General features: G+C 37.8%; 1 protein-coding gene across 5 annotated transcripts in view; it reads right to left on the minus strand.

Annotated features, from left to right (window-relative positions):
- PIGB (phosphatidylinositol glycan anchor biosynthesis class B) overlaps positions 1–16,063 on the minus strand; it is a 41,293-nt gene that overhangs the window by 24,266 nt on the left and 964 nt on the right. For 3 of the 5 annotated variants that reach the window (XM_032864907.1, XM_032864905.1, XM_032864908.1), the window contains exons 2-5: positions 14,831–14,966; positions 14,295–14,412; positions 9,143–9,247; positions 7,581–7,711 (exon numbers count right to left, since the gene is read on the minus strand). In XM_032864907.1, the coding sequence (XP_032720798.1) occupies positions 7,581–7,711; positions 9,143–9,247; positions 14,295–14,412; positions 14,831–14,966 (490 nt within the window). Of the gene's footprint in view, positions 1–7,580; positions 7,712–9,142; positions 9,248–9,840; positions 10,142–14,294; positions 14,413–14,830; positions 14,967–16,063 lie in introns of those variants that run through there. The other 2 variants (XM_032864906.1, XM_032864909.1) reach the window with 2 other exon arrangements.

The raw sequence follows: 16,063 nt of genomic DNA on the forward strand, positions 1-16,063 counted from the left end.
CATACATATGGTATTTCTGTTAGTCAACACTTGTAATTTTTTGTCTGTTTGGTAATAGCTATTCTGATAGGTGTGAGGTGATATCTCATTTTGGTTTTGATTTGCATTTATTACCCTGATTATTAGTGATGTTGAGGATTTTTTCATGTGTCTGTTGGCCATCTGTAGGTCTTCTTCGGAAAAATCTCTACTTAGGTCGTCTGCCCATTTTTTAATTTGATTTTTTTAAATTGTATGAGTTCTTTATAATTTTGGATATTAACCCCTTACTGGGTATATCATTTGCAAACATCTTCTCCCATTCAGTAGTTTGTCTTTACATTTTGTTGATGGTTTGCTATGTTGCTCATGTAGTCCCAAAAGTTTATTTTTGCTTTTGTTGCCTCTGCCTAGGGAGAGAGATCTAAAACAATGTTGCTAAAACTGACATCCAGGAGTTTACCATTGTTTTCTTTTAGGAGTTTTATGGTCTCAGGTCTTACATTTAGGTCTTTATTTGAAGTTTATTTTTTGTATATGGGTTGATAAAGTAATCGAGTTTCAGTCTTTTCCATGTAGCTATCCAGCTTATCCAAGACCACTTATTAAAAAGACTGTTGGGGCACCTGGGTGGCTCAGTGGGTTAAAGCCTCTGCCTTAGGCTCAGGTCATGATCCCAGGGTACTGGGATTGAGCCCTACATCGGACTCTCTCCTCTGCAGGGAGCCTGCTTCCTCCCCTCTCTCTATCTGCCTGCCTCTCTGCCTACGTGTGATCTGTCAAATAAATAAATAAATAAATAAAAATCTTTAAAAAGACTGTCTTTTCCCCATTATATATTCTTGCCTATCTTTATCATAGATTAATTGACCATAGAAGTGTGGGTCTAGGGGTGCCTGGGTGGTTCAGTCAGTTAAGCATCTGCCTTTGACTCAGGTCATGACCTCAGGGTTCTGGGATCGAGCCTCACATTGGGCTCCCTGCTCAGTGGGGATTCTGCATCTCCCTCTCTCCATCCCTTCTGCTTATGCCCACTCTCTTTTTCTCTCTCTCAAAATAAATAAAATCTTAAAAAAAGGTGTGGGTTTACTTTTGGACTCTATATTGTTCCACTCATCTAGGTATTTTAGTGCCCATACATTCTTTTTTTGATTACTATAGCTTTGTAGTATAATTTGAAATCTGGGAGTGATACTTCCTGCATTGTTGTTCTTTCTCAAGGTTGTTTTGGCTATTCAGGGTGTTTATTTTTTTTTTCTTGTTCCATACAATTTTAGTATTATTTGTTTTACTTCTGAGAAAAATGCTATTGGTACACTGATAGAGATTGCACTGAATCTGTAGATTGCTTTGGGTAATATGGACATTTTAACAATATTAATTTTCTAATCCATGAATATGGTACATCTTTCCATTTACTTGTGTCATCTTTAATTTCTTTCATGAATGTCTTACAGTTTTTAAGGGTATGGGTCTTTTGCTTCCTCTATTGAATTTATTCCTAGGTATTTTTTTTAAAGATTTTATTTATTTATTTGACAGAGAGAGAGAGAGAGATCACAAGTAGGCAGAGAGGCAGGCAGAGAGAGAGAGAGAGAGAGAGAGAGAGTAGGCTCCCTGCTGAGCAGAGAACCCGATGCTGGGCTCGATCCCAGGACCCTGAAATCATGACCTGAGCCGAAGGCAGAGGCTTAACCCACTGAGCCACCCAGGTGCCCCTTATTCCTAGGTATTTTTAACATACAATTATAAATGGCACAGCTTTCCTAATTTCTCTGACTGCTAGTTAGTAGTGTATAGAAACACAAAGATTTCTGTATATTAATTTTGTATCCTGTAACCTTATTGTATTAGTTCTAAATTTTTTTGGTGGGAGTCTTTACAGTTTTCAATATGTAGTATGTTAGCTGTAGAAGTGAGTTTTACCTCTTCCTTACCAATTTGGATGCCTTTTCTTTTTCTCATCTGATTACTATGGCTAGACTTCCAGTACTATGTGGAATAACAGTGGCAAGAGTGGGCATCCTTGTCTTGTTCCTGACCTTAGATGAAAAGCTTCAAGCTTTTCATCATTGAGTATGGTTATTAGGTGTGGGTTTGTTATTTATGGCCTTTATTATGTTGAGGTATATTCCTTCTGCATCCACTTTTTTGAAAGTTTTACATAAATGGATGTCAAATTTTGTCAAATGCTTTATCTCGATCTATTGAGATGATCATATGATTTTCAATCTTATTTTGTTGCGTATATCATGTTGATTTGCATATAACGATCCTTGCATCTCTGGAATAAATTTCATTTGATTATGATCAATGATACCTTTAATGTATTATTGAATTCAGTTTGGCTAATATTTTACTGAAGATTTTTGAGTCAACGTTCATTAGAAATACTGGCCTGTAATTTTTTGGGGGGGGTAGTGTCTTTGGTTTTGTTATCAGGGTAATGTTGGCCTTATAATGAATGAATTTAGAAGAGTTCCTTCCTCTCTAACTTTTTGGAATTGTTTGAGAAGGATCTGTATTAACTTCTTTAAAAGTTTTATAGAATTCACCTGTGATGTCATCTGATCTTGGACTTTTGTTTGTTGGGAGTTTTTTGACTATTGGTTCATTTTCATTACTAGTGATCAGTCTGTTCAGATTTTGTTTCTTCCGGATTCAGTCCTGAAAGATTAGGTTTCTAAATTTATCCATTTCTCTATGTTCTCCAATTTGCTGGCATATAATTTTTTTTTTTGTAATAGTGTCTTATAATCCTTTGTATTTCTATGGTGTTGGCTATAATTTCTCCTGTTTCATTTCTGATTTAAGTCCTTTTTTTCTTTGATGAGTAGTCTTGGCTAAAGATTTTTAAACATTATCTTTTTAAAAAATCAGCTGTTAGTTTCACTGATCTTTTCTATTTTTTTTTTTTTTTTTGGTCTGTATTTCCCCCCACTGGGATCTTTATTATTTTCTTCTACTAACTGTTTTTTTTTCCCTACTAAATTTAGATTAGGCTAGATTGTTTGAGATTTTTCTTACTTCTTGAGGTAGGCCTGTTTTGTTATAAATGTCCTTAGAACTTCTTCTTTTGTGTCCTAAAGATTTTCAAATGTTATATTTCCATTTTCATTAGTCTCATGGTATTTTTTCATTCCCTCTTTGATTTCTATATTGCCTGTTGCTTGTTACTATTAGTAGCATGCTTTTGGCCTTCACTTTTTTCCAGTTTTTTTAAATTGTAATTGATTTCTAGTGTCATACTGTTTTCAGAAACTATGCTAGTAAGATTTCAATCTTCTTACATTTATTGAGACTTATTTTTGGCCTAACATGTGATCTGTTCTAGAGAATGTTCCATGTGCACTTCAAAAAAATGTGTATTCAGCTGTTTGGGGGTGAAATATTCTATGTCTGTTAAGCTGATCTGGTTTAATGTGTCATTAAAGGTACTATTTCCTTATTTTTGTCTGGATGATCTACCCATTGTAGCAAGTGGGGCATTAAAGTCTCCTCCTACTACTGTATTTCTCCTTTTAGGCCTGTTAATATTTTCTTTATATATTTGGGTGCTGCTATGTTGGATACATAAATATTTACAGTTGTTATATCCTCTTGTTGGATTGATCCCTTTATCATTATATAATGCCCTTCTTTTTCCCTTTTTTTAAAAAAGATTTATTTATTTATTTATTTGTCAGAGAGAGAGAGGAGCGAGAGTGAGCACAGGCAGACAGAATGGCAGGCAGAGGCAGAGGGAGAAGCAGTCTCCCTGCTGAGCAAGAAGCCAGATGCAGGACTTGATCCCAGGACGCTGGGATCATGACCTGAGCCAAAGGCAGCCACTCAACCAACTGAGCCACCCAGGCGTCCCTATAATGCCCTTCTTTGTCTCTTCTTATAATCTTTGTGTTAAAGTCTATTGTTGTCTAAGTATTACCACCTAGTTTTTTCTTCACCTCCGTTTGCATGGAATATCTACATTCAACCCTTCACTTTCAGTACATGTCTTTTGGTCTGAATTAAGTCTCTTCTATGCAGTATACAGATGGGGTTTTGTTTTTGTTTCTTTTTAATCCATCTAGTCACTTCATGTCTCTTGGTTGGAGCATTTAGTTCATTTACATTTAATGTACTTATTCATAGGTATGTACTTACTGTCATTTTGTTAACTGTTTTCTTTCTTTTTTTTTTTTTAAGATTTTATTTACTTATTTGACAGCGAGAGATGACAAATAGGCAGAGAGGCAGGCAGAGAGAGGGGGGAAGCAGGTTCCCTGCCGAGCAAGGAGCCCGATGTGGGACTCGATCCCAGGACCCTGAGATCATGACCTTAGCTGAAGGCAGAGGCTTAACCCATTGAGCCACCCAGGTGCCCCTTGTTAACTGTTTTCTATTTGTTTTTGTAATTCTCTGTTCTTTCCTCTTGCTCTTTTCTCTTGTGATTTCATGACTTTCATAGTGTTATGCTTGGGTTCCTATTTTTTGTGTATATATTATTGGTTTTTAGTGCCGTGAGGTTCATTCTAAAAGCACAGTAAACTACCCTCTCCATGATTATGTATTTGATATCATATTGTACATATTTTTATTTCATCTGTCTCTTAACTAATTATTGATTTTACTAATTTTCTCTTTAATTTTTTTTTAAAGATTTTATTTATTTATTTGACAGAAATCACAAGTAGGCAGAGAGGCAGGCAGAGAGAGAGAAGGGGAAGCAGGCTCCCTACCGAGCAGAGAGCCCGATGCGGGACTCGATCCCAGGACCCTGAGATCATGACCTGAGCCGAAAGCAGAGGCTTAACCCACTGAGCCACCCAGGTGTCCCTTCTCTTTAAATTTTATGCTAGCTACTACTTTTACTGAATTTTGCTTTTGCCAGTGAAATTTTCCTTTGATAATTTTCTTAAATTTTCTGCTTAGAGGATTTCCTTTCACATTTCTTGTAACACTGGTATGGTGCTAATGAACTCCTTTAAGCTTTTTTGTTTGGACAGCTTTTTATCTCTCCGTAATTCTTGCTGGGTAGAGCATCCTTGGTTGTAGGTTTTTTTCATTTCAGCACTTTGAATACATCATGCCAGTCTCTTCAGGCCTGCAAAGTTTCTGCTGAAAAAACAGCTAATAGTTGTATGGGTGGCTTGTTATATATAACTAGTTGCTTTTCTCTGGCTGTTTTTGAGATTCTCTCTTTATCTTTACTTTTTGGCATCCTAATTATTATGTGTCTTATTTTGGATCTCTTTTGGTTTATCTTGTTTGGGGCTCTTGTGCTTCCTGGACTTGGATATCAGTTTCCTTCAGGGAACTTTTCAGCTATTTTCTCTTCAAATAAGTTTTCTACCCCTTTCTCTCTCTTCTTCTAGGACCCCTATAGTGTGAATGTTAGTCTGCTTAATGTAATAGAGGTCCCTTACCAATTCTCGTTTTTAAAAATTCTTTTCTACTTGCTCTTCTGTTTGGATATTTCCACTACCCTGTCTTCCAGATTGCTGCTCTGCATCCTCTAATCTACTTTTGATTCCATGCAGTGTATTTTTCATTTCAGTTATTACATTCTTCAGCTCAAACTGGTTCTTTCTTGTATTTTCTATCTCCTTAAGTTTTCACTGAGTTCATCCACTCTTTTCCTAAGTTCGGTGAGCATTTATGACCATTACTTTGAATTCTTTATCATGTAGATTACTTGTCTCCATTTTCTTTCATTCTTTTTTGGAGGTTTTGTCTTATTCTCATTTAAAACATATTTCTCTATCTCATTTTATCTGACTCTCTGTGTTTGTTTATTGGTATTAGGTAGATCAGCTATGTCTCCTTGTTTAAAGGTAGTGTCCCATGGGCCTAGAAAAGCATTCTCCCTGGTCACCAGAACCAGGCATTCCAGGGCTATCCTTATATGGGCTGTGTGATCTCCCGTTGGTGACAGGCCACAACTGGTGTGGGTGTACTGGTGGGCAGGGATGCCCTTCTTACCCAGGACTGGAGTCACTATGGAGGGGTACCAGCCCTGACAGTGGCTGCCACCTGGGTATGGCATGCTGGCAGTTGCTTTGGAGGGGCATCTGCCAGGTTGGGTGAGGCAGGTCTGCAGAGGAATGCCAGGGTGGGGCAAGCTATGCTGGCAAGGTAGACAGAAAGTGTCAGAACTGTCATTTGCCAGTGTTGGGCCAGCTGGGCTGAAGGTAGGCAAGAAAAATGGTGCCTACCAGCACTTCTGTTCCTGGGGAAAGTGCCCAGCCTCTCTGGTACATGCCTTAAAATTTGTCAATAAATCTCCTTCATGTCTGGCTCAGGTGATTTTTAAACTGCTGCTTTTTAAACTGCTGCTGCTTTACTGGTTTTTGGAGAAAGTGACGCTGTCTCTAGGCCCTTTAAGAGCAGAGTCTAGGTCTTCTATAGGCCTCTAGGTCTTTTGGAGCTAAACTCCACTGATATTAAAAGCAGACATTATGGGGACTCACACTCCTGATGCAGATCCCCAGGCAGGGGGTCCCTGATGTGGAGTTGAATCCCTTAACTCCACAGGGATGACCTCCACACCTATGATATCCCTCCTACTGAGGTCACTGCTGGACACTTTTCAAATGGCTGTTTTTCTACTGGGTCTCAAGGGTAACAGACTACATGTGAGACTTCCAAGCGGGGAGCCTCAGTTTCCTATAGAACTTGGGGATCCCTGGATATCAACTAGTTGATTTTCCAAGTCAGATGTTCTGGGAGGTTGTTCTCTGGTGCAGATTTCAGGGGCCAGAGTGCCTGATTGGGGGCATCAACCCCTTGCTTTTCTGGAAGAAGTGTCTAGCTGGTGAGATCTCTCCCTATTGTGTGCTGCCATGCTGCATGTGGGGTTTTTCATGAGACTGTGTCTCTGCTTGTTCTACCTATATTTACCCTTTGTTGTGGAGAGCAATTCATCTAGTTTTCAGACCTTTTGGAAGGAAGTGATCCATATGTTCCTATAGATGGCATGTCTGAGGTGGAGGTGAGTTCAGAATCTTCCTGTGCTGCCATCTTGGACCCAATCTCCTGGGTCCTTGTATTTTCTCTTTGCCCTTCCAGATCTATTTTCCTCTATTCTTCACTTGCTCTATGTGCAGGGAAGCTGACCTACCTGGTCTATATCAATGAGCTCCCTTGGTTTCTGGCTTCTGAATGGCCTTGACTGACTGGAGGGCAGAAGAGTTAAGTCAGGGCATTTTATCTCCCCAGTTCTCTTCTTGCTATGGCTAAAGGCTAGCTATGCATGTCCCCTATTGGGGCCCTCTCTTGAGTTACACCTTTGTATGGATTCCCATAACAATTACCTCACTTTGGGGCCACAGAGTAGCAGAAACTTCCTCCTATGACTAGCCCTGGGATACTATGGTTGTCCCCTTATTGGCTTTTCTAAACATTGCCCAAATATTTATACATAGTCCTTTTCCTAAACTGCCCTTCATTACCTAGTTTGCATATATCTGTTTCCTACTATAAGAAATGTATCCACTGACAGTGTGGTTTTAATAAACTTCGTGAAATAATAAACATCCTGGGGGTCAACCAGACATTACAATATATTGCTATTTAAGATTTTTCACGTCTTCTACATAATTAGTAACAGTAATATATCTCACCTGTTCATAGACTTTGAACCTTCCAAAGGATAGTAGAAAAGAGCAATTATAGTGAGAACAGTTTCCATGGTGTTTGTAAGAGTTCTGGTACAGCAATACCATGTGAACCAAGAGCACAACTGGCAAAAAAACTAAGAACAATTGTAAGCAAACATATATGGAGTGGGAAAGGGAAAAGCTCAGTATTATCTTCTTCTATGGAAAACAGCAAGTATACATACTTTAAAAATCACATCAAAACATAAATGATATTGAAAATAAGCATGCCCAAACATTGTTTTCAAGAAGTTACATTATACAAAGGTCTATAATAATACCAGATATGTATGTGTTAAAGTTACCAAGTTTATACTTTCAGGTAAATTGACTAAAATAATAAACCAGGTTTTAGAAGAACATGCAAACAGAAGCATCAAGTCTACAAAGCAAATGTCTTAAAAGAAACTTGTTAGCTCGTGCAAGGATGTTAAACGTGTGGTATTAGATTCCTAGCTCTTCAAATACAGCCTTTAAAAAATGTTCCAAAGTTTTGTGGATTTAAAGGCTTCTCCTAATCTAGAAGAACCTGGTACTACTTCTTTGGAGGAAGGATTTCAAAGATATTACACTTTTTGACATTTTAGGTTGAGCCTTCTTCAGTGTATGTAAGCACAAAGTGGACTGATTTTATCCTTGAATCCATTAACAAGGACTCAATCGCTAAACCCTCCTGTCTTTTTAATGCAAATAAACACACTATCTATAGACATGTCTTAGTGATAATTAGCAAATTAATTAATATTTATTAACAAATTAATAATAAATTATATTCCAGAAATTTGTTGATAAGTTGGTTACTTGGAATTGGGAATATATTTTCCGGTAGAAACAGTATTAAAAAGGTAGTAAGATTTCTAAGCTAGCTTGTAGAAAATTTTATTTAAGAAAGACCCAAGGGAGGTTAACTACAGTACTAAAGAATCCAATCACTCTTCAGGATATGGTTTCAATGAGAAATTCCATTCAAGATTTGAATGTGGTATCAGGAATCTATCTCCCCACTGTGAAATAAGCCAGTCTGACAAAGGACAGTTTTCTACATCACATTTTCTCCCTTACAGAGTCTAACTCTTTCAAACACTCAGGCTAGAGGTGAAAGAATGCTTCAGTGAAAACCTGCTTCTAAGGCTCAGTCTCAGGTAGCTAGAGGTAGTGAACAAAGGTTGTACACAGTGGAGGTTATTTGTGAGGTAGGCAATTATTAGAACAATTCCTATTGAATTCTGTAGAAAGTGAGGCAAGGACTCTGACAGGTTTGATGAGTGAAAGTGCTTCCAAGCCTGTTTGTGGGGTTTTTAGCCTCTCAAAGATTTTGAGGGCATTAGTGGCTTCAGTCACCCGGGGAGCAATCAGAAGTAGAGATAAGGCATGCACCACTTGCATTTTGCTGTTCTTCAATATGGAAGTACCTCTATAAAGTTGTACAAATTATCTTTTGAAGCTGTTTTGAGGACTGGTATTTTTTCATGTGCTTCATGCTATTAGGAATGAAATGAATAGTTTCTAAAGTGTTTAGGACTTACCACCCATTTTGCCATTTGCTGATTTTCAAGTTGCTTCATTAATGAGTAGAGTCTGATGTCTGCTATAGCAGACAAAAGTGCTTGGGCAAGTCTAGGAATCCAAATCTTCAATAGTTTAAAAAGAAAAAGAAGATATTAAAAAACATGTACTGGTTCAGACAGAATTATCATTAAGAAATCAACAAACTGATCCAACTATCAATTGAAGGCCATTCTTAGTACAAAAATAAATGTAATATAGTATTCTATTCTTTTGCAAAAATACCTGTTTTTCTACAAAAATGACATTAATTTTTCAGGGATATGCCCAAGGTAGTTTTTTTCTCTTTCTTTCTGTAATTTATACATTACAACACTACTACCATTTAAAAAATTTATTTATTTATTTATTTATTTGAGAGTGATCGAGACAGAACATAAGAGTGGGGGAGGTCAGAGGGAGAAGCTGGCTCCCCACTGAGCAGGGAGCCTGATGAGGGACTCCATCCAGAGACTCTGGGATCATGACCTGAGCCACAGTCACTTACCCAACTGAGCCACCCGGGCACCCACAACACTATTACTTTTAATATAGATAGCCAACAAAACAGTTCATTGTGTTAAGGTTCTATTTTAGAAGCATACTTAATGATCTTTATTAGCATAACAATATTAAATTTTTATGAAGCATTTATAGTAATATGTGATAGGTATCATACCAAGTACTTTACGTGTATCAGCGCATCCAGTCCTAACAATCCCTGTGAGATCAGCACTGCTTTATAAGTGAGGAAACTGAGGTAAAGAGACATTAAATAATTTTCTCAAGGCTGCACAGCTAGTGTAGAAACCAGAATTCAAACCCAGGTCTTCCTGATTCTAAAGACTGTGCTCTTAACTACTAAGGTACACTGCTTCCCCATCCTGCAATATGGATATAAAATGAGTTACTTTTTTTTTTCTATAAAAGGACAAGTATTCTACAACTACAGAAACACAGTAATCAGATGACATTAAAAAGTAAATTTAAGGGTAAAACTAAAGAGTAAATCTTATAACTTAATTACAGTTAGTAATTCTAATGCTACACAATGACATCTTTGAGAGTTTTAAAAAAATGTGTCACAGTTATCATTAACAAAAAACACACTGATAGAGGACAATTTAATCTAGGTTAGTTCAAAAGATGTTTTCTAAAAATATATTTAAATTTTTACTTGTGTTGGACCAGTCTTTATTAATTTTACAATGTAATTAGAGTAGCTTTACTTTCAGGTGCCAATGGCTTCTAACACTTTAGCTTTATATGTTCCTCCTCTTTGTCAGTAAGTTTTAAATAAATGTTTAAGCTTTAAAGGTATGCTGTACTTCATAATTTCACTTAAACTCTGCCCTGTAAAATACAGCAAAAGGCACCTATGTACATACCTTCTGCTTACTCTGCCTAGAGATCTTTATGCTTCATTCTTGCCTCTCAGGCCTGAAAGTAGTTTACGTGAGAAGTCAGTTTAGCTACGAGTTTAATGTAAGCCAACAGTACAAAGAAGCCACTGAAACTATATGTTGTGCAATGACAGGAGTATAACATTTGTAGGATTAATGGTTCTACTATATTCTGAACTAGTTACCCTAGCTTTCAATATTATATTCAATTTGGAGACCTACATTTTAAGACAGATTTTAATAAATTATAAGATGTCTTAAGGATATTATCTGATTATGATATTTATTTTTTTTTAAAGATTTTATTTATTTATTTGACAGACAGAGATCACAAGTAGGCAGAGAGGCAGGCAGAGAGAGAGAGAGAGAGAGGAGGAAGCAGGCTCCCTGCAGAGCAGAGAGCCCGATGTGGGGCTCGATCCCAGGACCCTGGGATCATGACCTGAGCCGAAGGCAGAGGCTTTAACCCACTGAGCCACCCAGGCGCCCCCTGATTATGATATTTAGAAATAGAGATATTTATCCTGGATAAATAAAACTTTCTGAAGGGTTGTCTTGTAGAAAACTTGAATTTAAAAGAAGGTACATTTGGGGCCCCTGGGTGGCTCAGTCATATAAGCAACTGCCTTTGGCTCAAGTCATGATCCCAGGGTCCTAGGAGAGAGCCTCATTTTGGGTTCCTGGCTAAGCGGGAGCCTGCTTCTCCCTCTACGCCTGTTTGTACTTGCTCTTTCTTTCTCTGTCTCAAATAAATATATAAACTATTAAAAATAATAAAAATAAAAGAAGGTAGATTTTAGTTCAACACAAAAGTAAGTGGAGATGTAAATTCCGTTATTAGAACTCTCTCCAGACCTTCAAGATACTGTAATTTTCTAGGTTTATAGTAAGGATCTGAGAAGAATTAAGTAACACTTGCATATGACTTGTGGAAATGAAAAGGAGAGGGGTGGGGCAAAGAGAAGGAATATGCAAGGGGTAAATCTTGAATATGGTACTGTGTTGGCAGCTCACCATTCTCCTGTTCTTTAAGCTCCTGATTCTTCCATTAATCTCCAGAGGCCCAATGCCCTTATATGTCTTCTGACTATTGAAAGCCCCCACTTTGGTCCCCTATTCAGGTCTGTCTTCTATAACCCTTTCTTCTCATGTGTTCTAAGCCAGTGCTGTCCAGTTGAGATATAACATGATCTATGTATGTAATTTAAAATTTTATAGTAGCCAAATTAAAAAGTAAAAAAAACCCCAAACAGGTAAAATTGGTTTGTTATTTTGTTTAACCCAATGTATCTAAAATATTATCATTTCATCAAAATAAAATATTACAGAAACATTTTACATTTTTATTTTGTACTAGGTTTTTGACATCCAGTATGAATTTTGCACTAATAGCACTTCTCAATGTGGACTAGCCACATTTCAAATATTCAGTAGACCCATGGGCTAGTGGCTACCATATTAGACAGTGCAATTCTAAGCCATTACTAGTTCTGTAAACACACTTTATGCAGTTTGGGGACAAGGTATCTAGGCTATGAATAAGCAGACCTAAGATCTAGTTTGTTTTCTTTCTTTCTTTCTTTCTTTCTTTCTCTTTCTTTCTTTTTTAAAAAAAGATTTTAGGGGCACCTGGGTGGCTCAGTGGGTTAAGCCTCTGCCTTGGGCACAGGTCATGATCTCAGGGTCCGGGGATCAAGCCCCAATCAGGCTCTCTGCTCAGCAGGGAACCTGCTTCCCACCCCCCTCTGCCTGCCTTTCTGCTGACTTGTGATCTCTGTCAAATAAATAAATAAAATCTTTAAAAAAATAAAAAAGTTTTTAAAAAGATTTTATTTATTTATTTGAGAGAAAGAGTGCACTAGTGGAGGGGAGGGGCAGAGGGAGAGGGAGAAACAGGCTCCCTACAAGGAGACTGACGTGGGGTTTGATTCCAGGGTCCTGGAATCAAGACAAGCTGAAGACAAATGCTTAACCCACTGAGCGACCCAGGCACCCCAGGATCTAGTTTTGGCTTTGCTTTTAACATCCTGTGACCTTGGTCTATTTATTTCACTTCTCTGACCCCTTCTAGTTTCAAAATCATGTGGTCTATGTTTAAGATAATCAATATGATGGGGCGCCTGGGTGGCTCAGTGGGTTGAAGCCTCTGCCTTCGGCTCGGGTCATGATCCCGGGGTCCTGGGATCGAGCCCTGCATCGGGCTCTCTGCTCAGTGGGGAGCCTGCTTCTCTCTCTGCCTGCCTCTCTGCCTACTTGTGATCTCTGTCAAATAAATAAATAAATAAAATCTTTAAAAAAAAAAGATAATATGACAGTATGAATGATTAACTGATAGCATCTTAAGTTTCTCCATCTGGTCAAGCTCCAGATTTTTGGGGGGGGACAGTAGGGTGAGGATGGGGACTAGGGGAGGCTTACTTTAAATCACAGGTGGGTCAGCTAGAGGTTGAGGGAAGTGGATAGGTCCTGAAGGAATAGGAAGTTTTCTATCTTGAAGACTCCTTCATTCACAATATAATCTACTTCTTAGGATATAAGATATCCTTGATGACTTCTTGAGATATAAGATATCCTTGATAGCATTACGTATATTTGCCTGTGGTTCCAGGCTTTACGGTTACCCCAAATAATCTAGAAACCCTTTCAGGACAAGGGAATTCACAGCCCCTAAGTTCAACATCTGTCCATGGAAGAAATGCTGCTGCTGCTCTAAATTTTCCTTCCCCATGATACTTCCATGTGTCTTTCCAGGTTCTAAGAAACCCTCAGGGTTTGGACTGCCTTTGGATTTCTGGGTTACTTCCCTAACAGAAAATGGGGAAGGCCCAAACTTCTGAGTCTAATCTGAGGACAGCTTAAAAGATCTTGAGAGTGAGTTTAGGGAAATTTTGGTCCCATTATTTCTTTTGTACCCTCTCTTGGCAACTGACCCCAGAAGTACATGATCTAGGAATTACAACCTTACTTACTATTGCTGCCTAATTAGTATATACATAGCACATGGTTGTGCATATCATCAAATTCTTATCAAATTAATTTTCTCTAAGATTTATTTTCAACACTAAATGCTGAGTAGGTTTATATGTGTTCTTCATAAGCTCATATAACAGGATCTTCTGCTCACAAGTTAAAACAAAATACAACACTCCTCTCATGATTATTTCATGAAGGAAGAATACTTCTAAAGTCCAAATAATTAATATATAATGTAGTCATTCTGCAAGTCTGAATATCTTAATAGGATTCACAGGATTCCTTTAAGCAGGACACTTTCATGTTCAGTTTTGTTTTAGCACATAATGAAGGGTTACACATTGCAGTATGTTTTCAGAACTGTAGGCTGCCCAGATATGGTCAGAGTTCAGTAACAATATCTTTTTAAAAACAAACCTTCTGATACCAATAAAGTCATTTAGTTAATATACATTAGCCTTTTATTTATTTATTTTTGTTGTTTTTGTTTTTTTTTTAAAGATTTTATTTATTTATTTGACAGACAGCTCTCTCAGGCAGAGAGTCAGGCAGAGAGAGAGAGAGGAGGAAGCAGGCTCCCTGCTGAGCAGGGAGCCCGATGCGGGCTCGATCCCAGGACCCTGGGATCATGACCTGAGCGGAAGGCAAAGGCTTTAACCCACTGAGCCACCCAGGCGCCCCTATACATTAGCCTTTTAAAAAGGATGGAATAAATCAACTTTTAATTACTTTTTAATTTACTTTTATTTAAACTTACCAGCAGTTGAACACTATCTTTCCCCAAAAGATGCAGGATCTTGTAAATGCTTGCAAAGATTAAGGGATAAGTGTAACCCCTCAATCTTTCTGTCCATTCCCAGGTCAAATAACCATAATTAGTAATATTAAGGACTAATGTTAAACAGCACTGAAACAAATCTATTTTAATTTCTGTGCATGAAAAATTTCCATTTTTTTTTGGATAAAGCTGCTTAAAATCATAGCATTTTATACTGGTTATTTGAATCAAAAATGCAGTTGGCCAATTAAACTCATAATTTCTTTAAGAATGGAATGTGTGTTTTACTTCATCTATATCCTCCACAGTACTGAGCTCTATGGGAATACCTGCTGGTTAAAGGTTGAGTCAAATATATTACCATCGAAGAAAGAAGAAATATCAGTGTAAAATAATGGTATACTTTGATAAGTAAAATTACTTAGTAAAATTGATAGAAAATTTATAAGAGGAGCTGGCACAATTTCTAAAATGAATATACATTTCTAGTCCGGAAAAGAAACTACAAAGGATATTTGAAAACCATGTGATGTGCAACTTCAAGAGACTGCCAATATTCATCTGGAACAAAACTTGTCTGGACTAAAAAACAGTTACATATTCGTAATGCTACGGTAAACAAGACCAGATAAATGTTTTCACCAAGGAGATCTGAAAAACAAAACAAAACAGGTAATCGTGGCACAAAAGTCAGGGAAGTTCCACTTAGAGAACTAAAATCTGCTGCTCTGGTTGGCGCCTTGCTCAGACTCTGTGAAGGTACAATAGAGAACTCTGGCCCGTCGGCACTACTCTCAAAGCAGACCTGGGCAGACAGTTATACAAGGGCCCAAGCCTCACCACTGGGAAATTACCACCTTTCATTTAACCAATCTTTCTTGCAATTAATTGTATAAGGAGAATAGTAAGATAACACTGAACTAACAATATGGGTAGCCTATAAAGGAAAGCTAACAAATTACTTAGGATCAACTCTTCCTATGTATGTCAAACAGTGGCATATCAAACTGCTGGTCCTCTGCATGTTTTTAAATAATCCTTATTGATGCTTACTCTATGCAAGGCGCTGAGTTCATTCCTTCACATGCCTTATCTCATTTGATCCTCCAAATCACGCTAAAGGGTAGGTACTGGCCCCATTCACATATGAGGAAATTGAGACTAAGAAGTTAACCTGCCTTGTCCAAAGTCAAAAAAGGTTATAAATGACTAAATGGGATTCAAAACGAGGTCTGTCTGCTGCCTCCAAAGCCCTGTTCTTTGCCACAACTGGACAGCCCACCAGCTGCATACAGAGTATTTTTTTAAATGTGAATTTAGTTGTCAACATTTAAAAATCCGACTTTGTATTAAAATCTTTTTCAATATAAAAGATTTGCAGCATTTCACAACCAAGATCTGACAACAAAGCTCAACTGGCAATACCTAGTTGGTTTTTAAGAGAAGGGGCTTTAATTTATTCAGACCTGCCTGTTTGGCCTCCTGAGTAATTGTGTTTGCCCTGTGATCCATTTTGAGTCTTTTGCTATATAGTTCTAGTTCCTGCCACTCTCCTTCCTTATTCTCTGGGAACATATTTAAATATTTTTCAGACGATTGGCACATTCAACACACCACACATGCCCCATCTCAACTTTCATCTTTCAGAAGCACCTAAAGAAACACCCCGACTGAACTATATCTGCTGAAAGAAAAACCCTTTTACTCTGTGGACTGGTGCAGAACTCAGAGCGGGCCCCTGAACAAAT

Source organism: Lontra canadensis, unplaced genomic scaffold, assembly GCF_010015895.1.
Source record: "Lontra canadensis isolate GAN:19392208 unplaced genomic scaffold, GSC_riverotter_1.0 scaffold28, whole genome shotgun sequence".
In the NCBI taxonomy this organism is placed as follows: Eukaryota; Metazoa; Chordata; class Mammalia; order Carnivora; family Mustelidae; genus Lontra; species Lontra canadensis.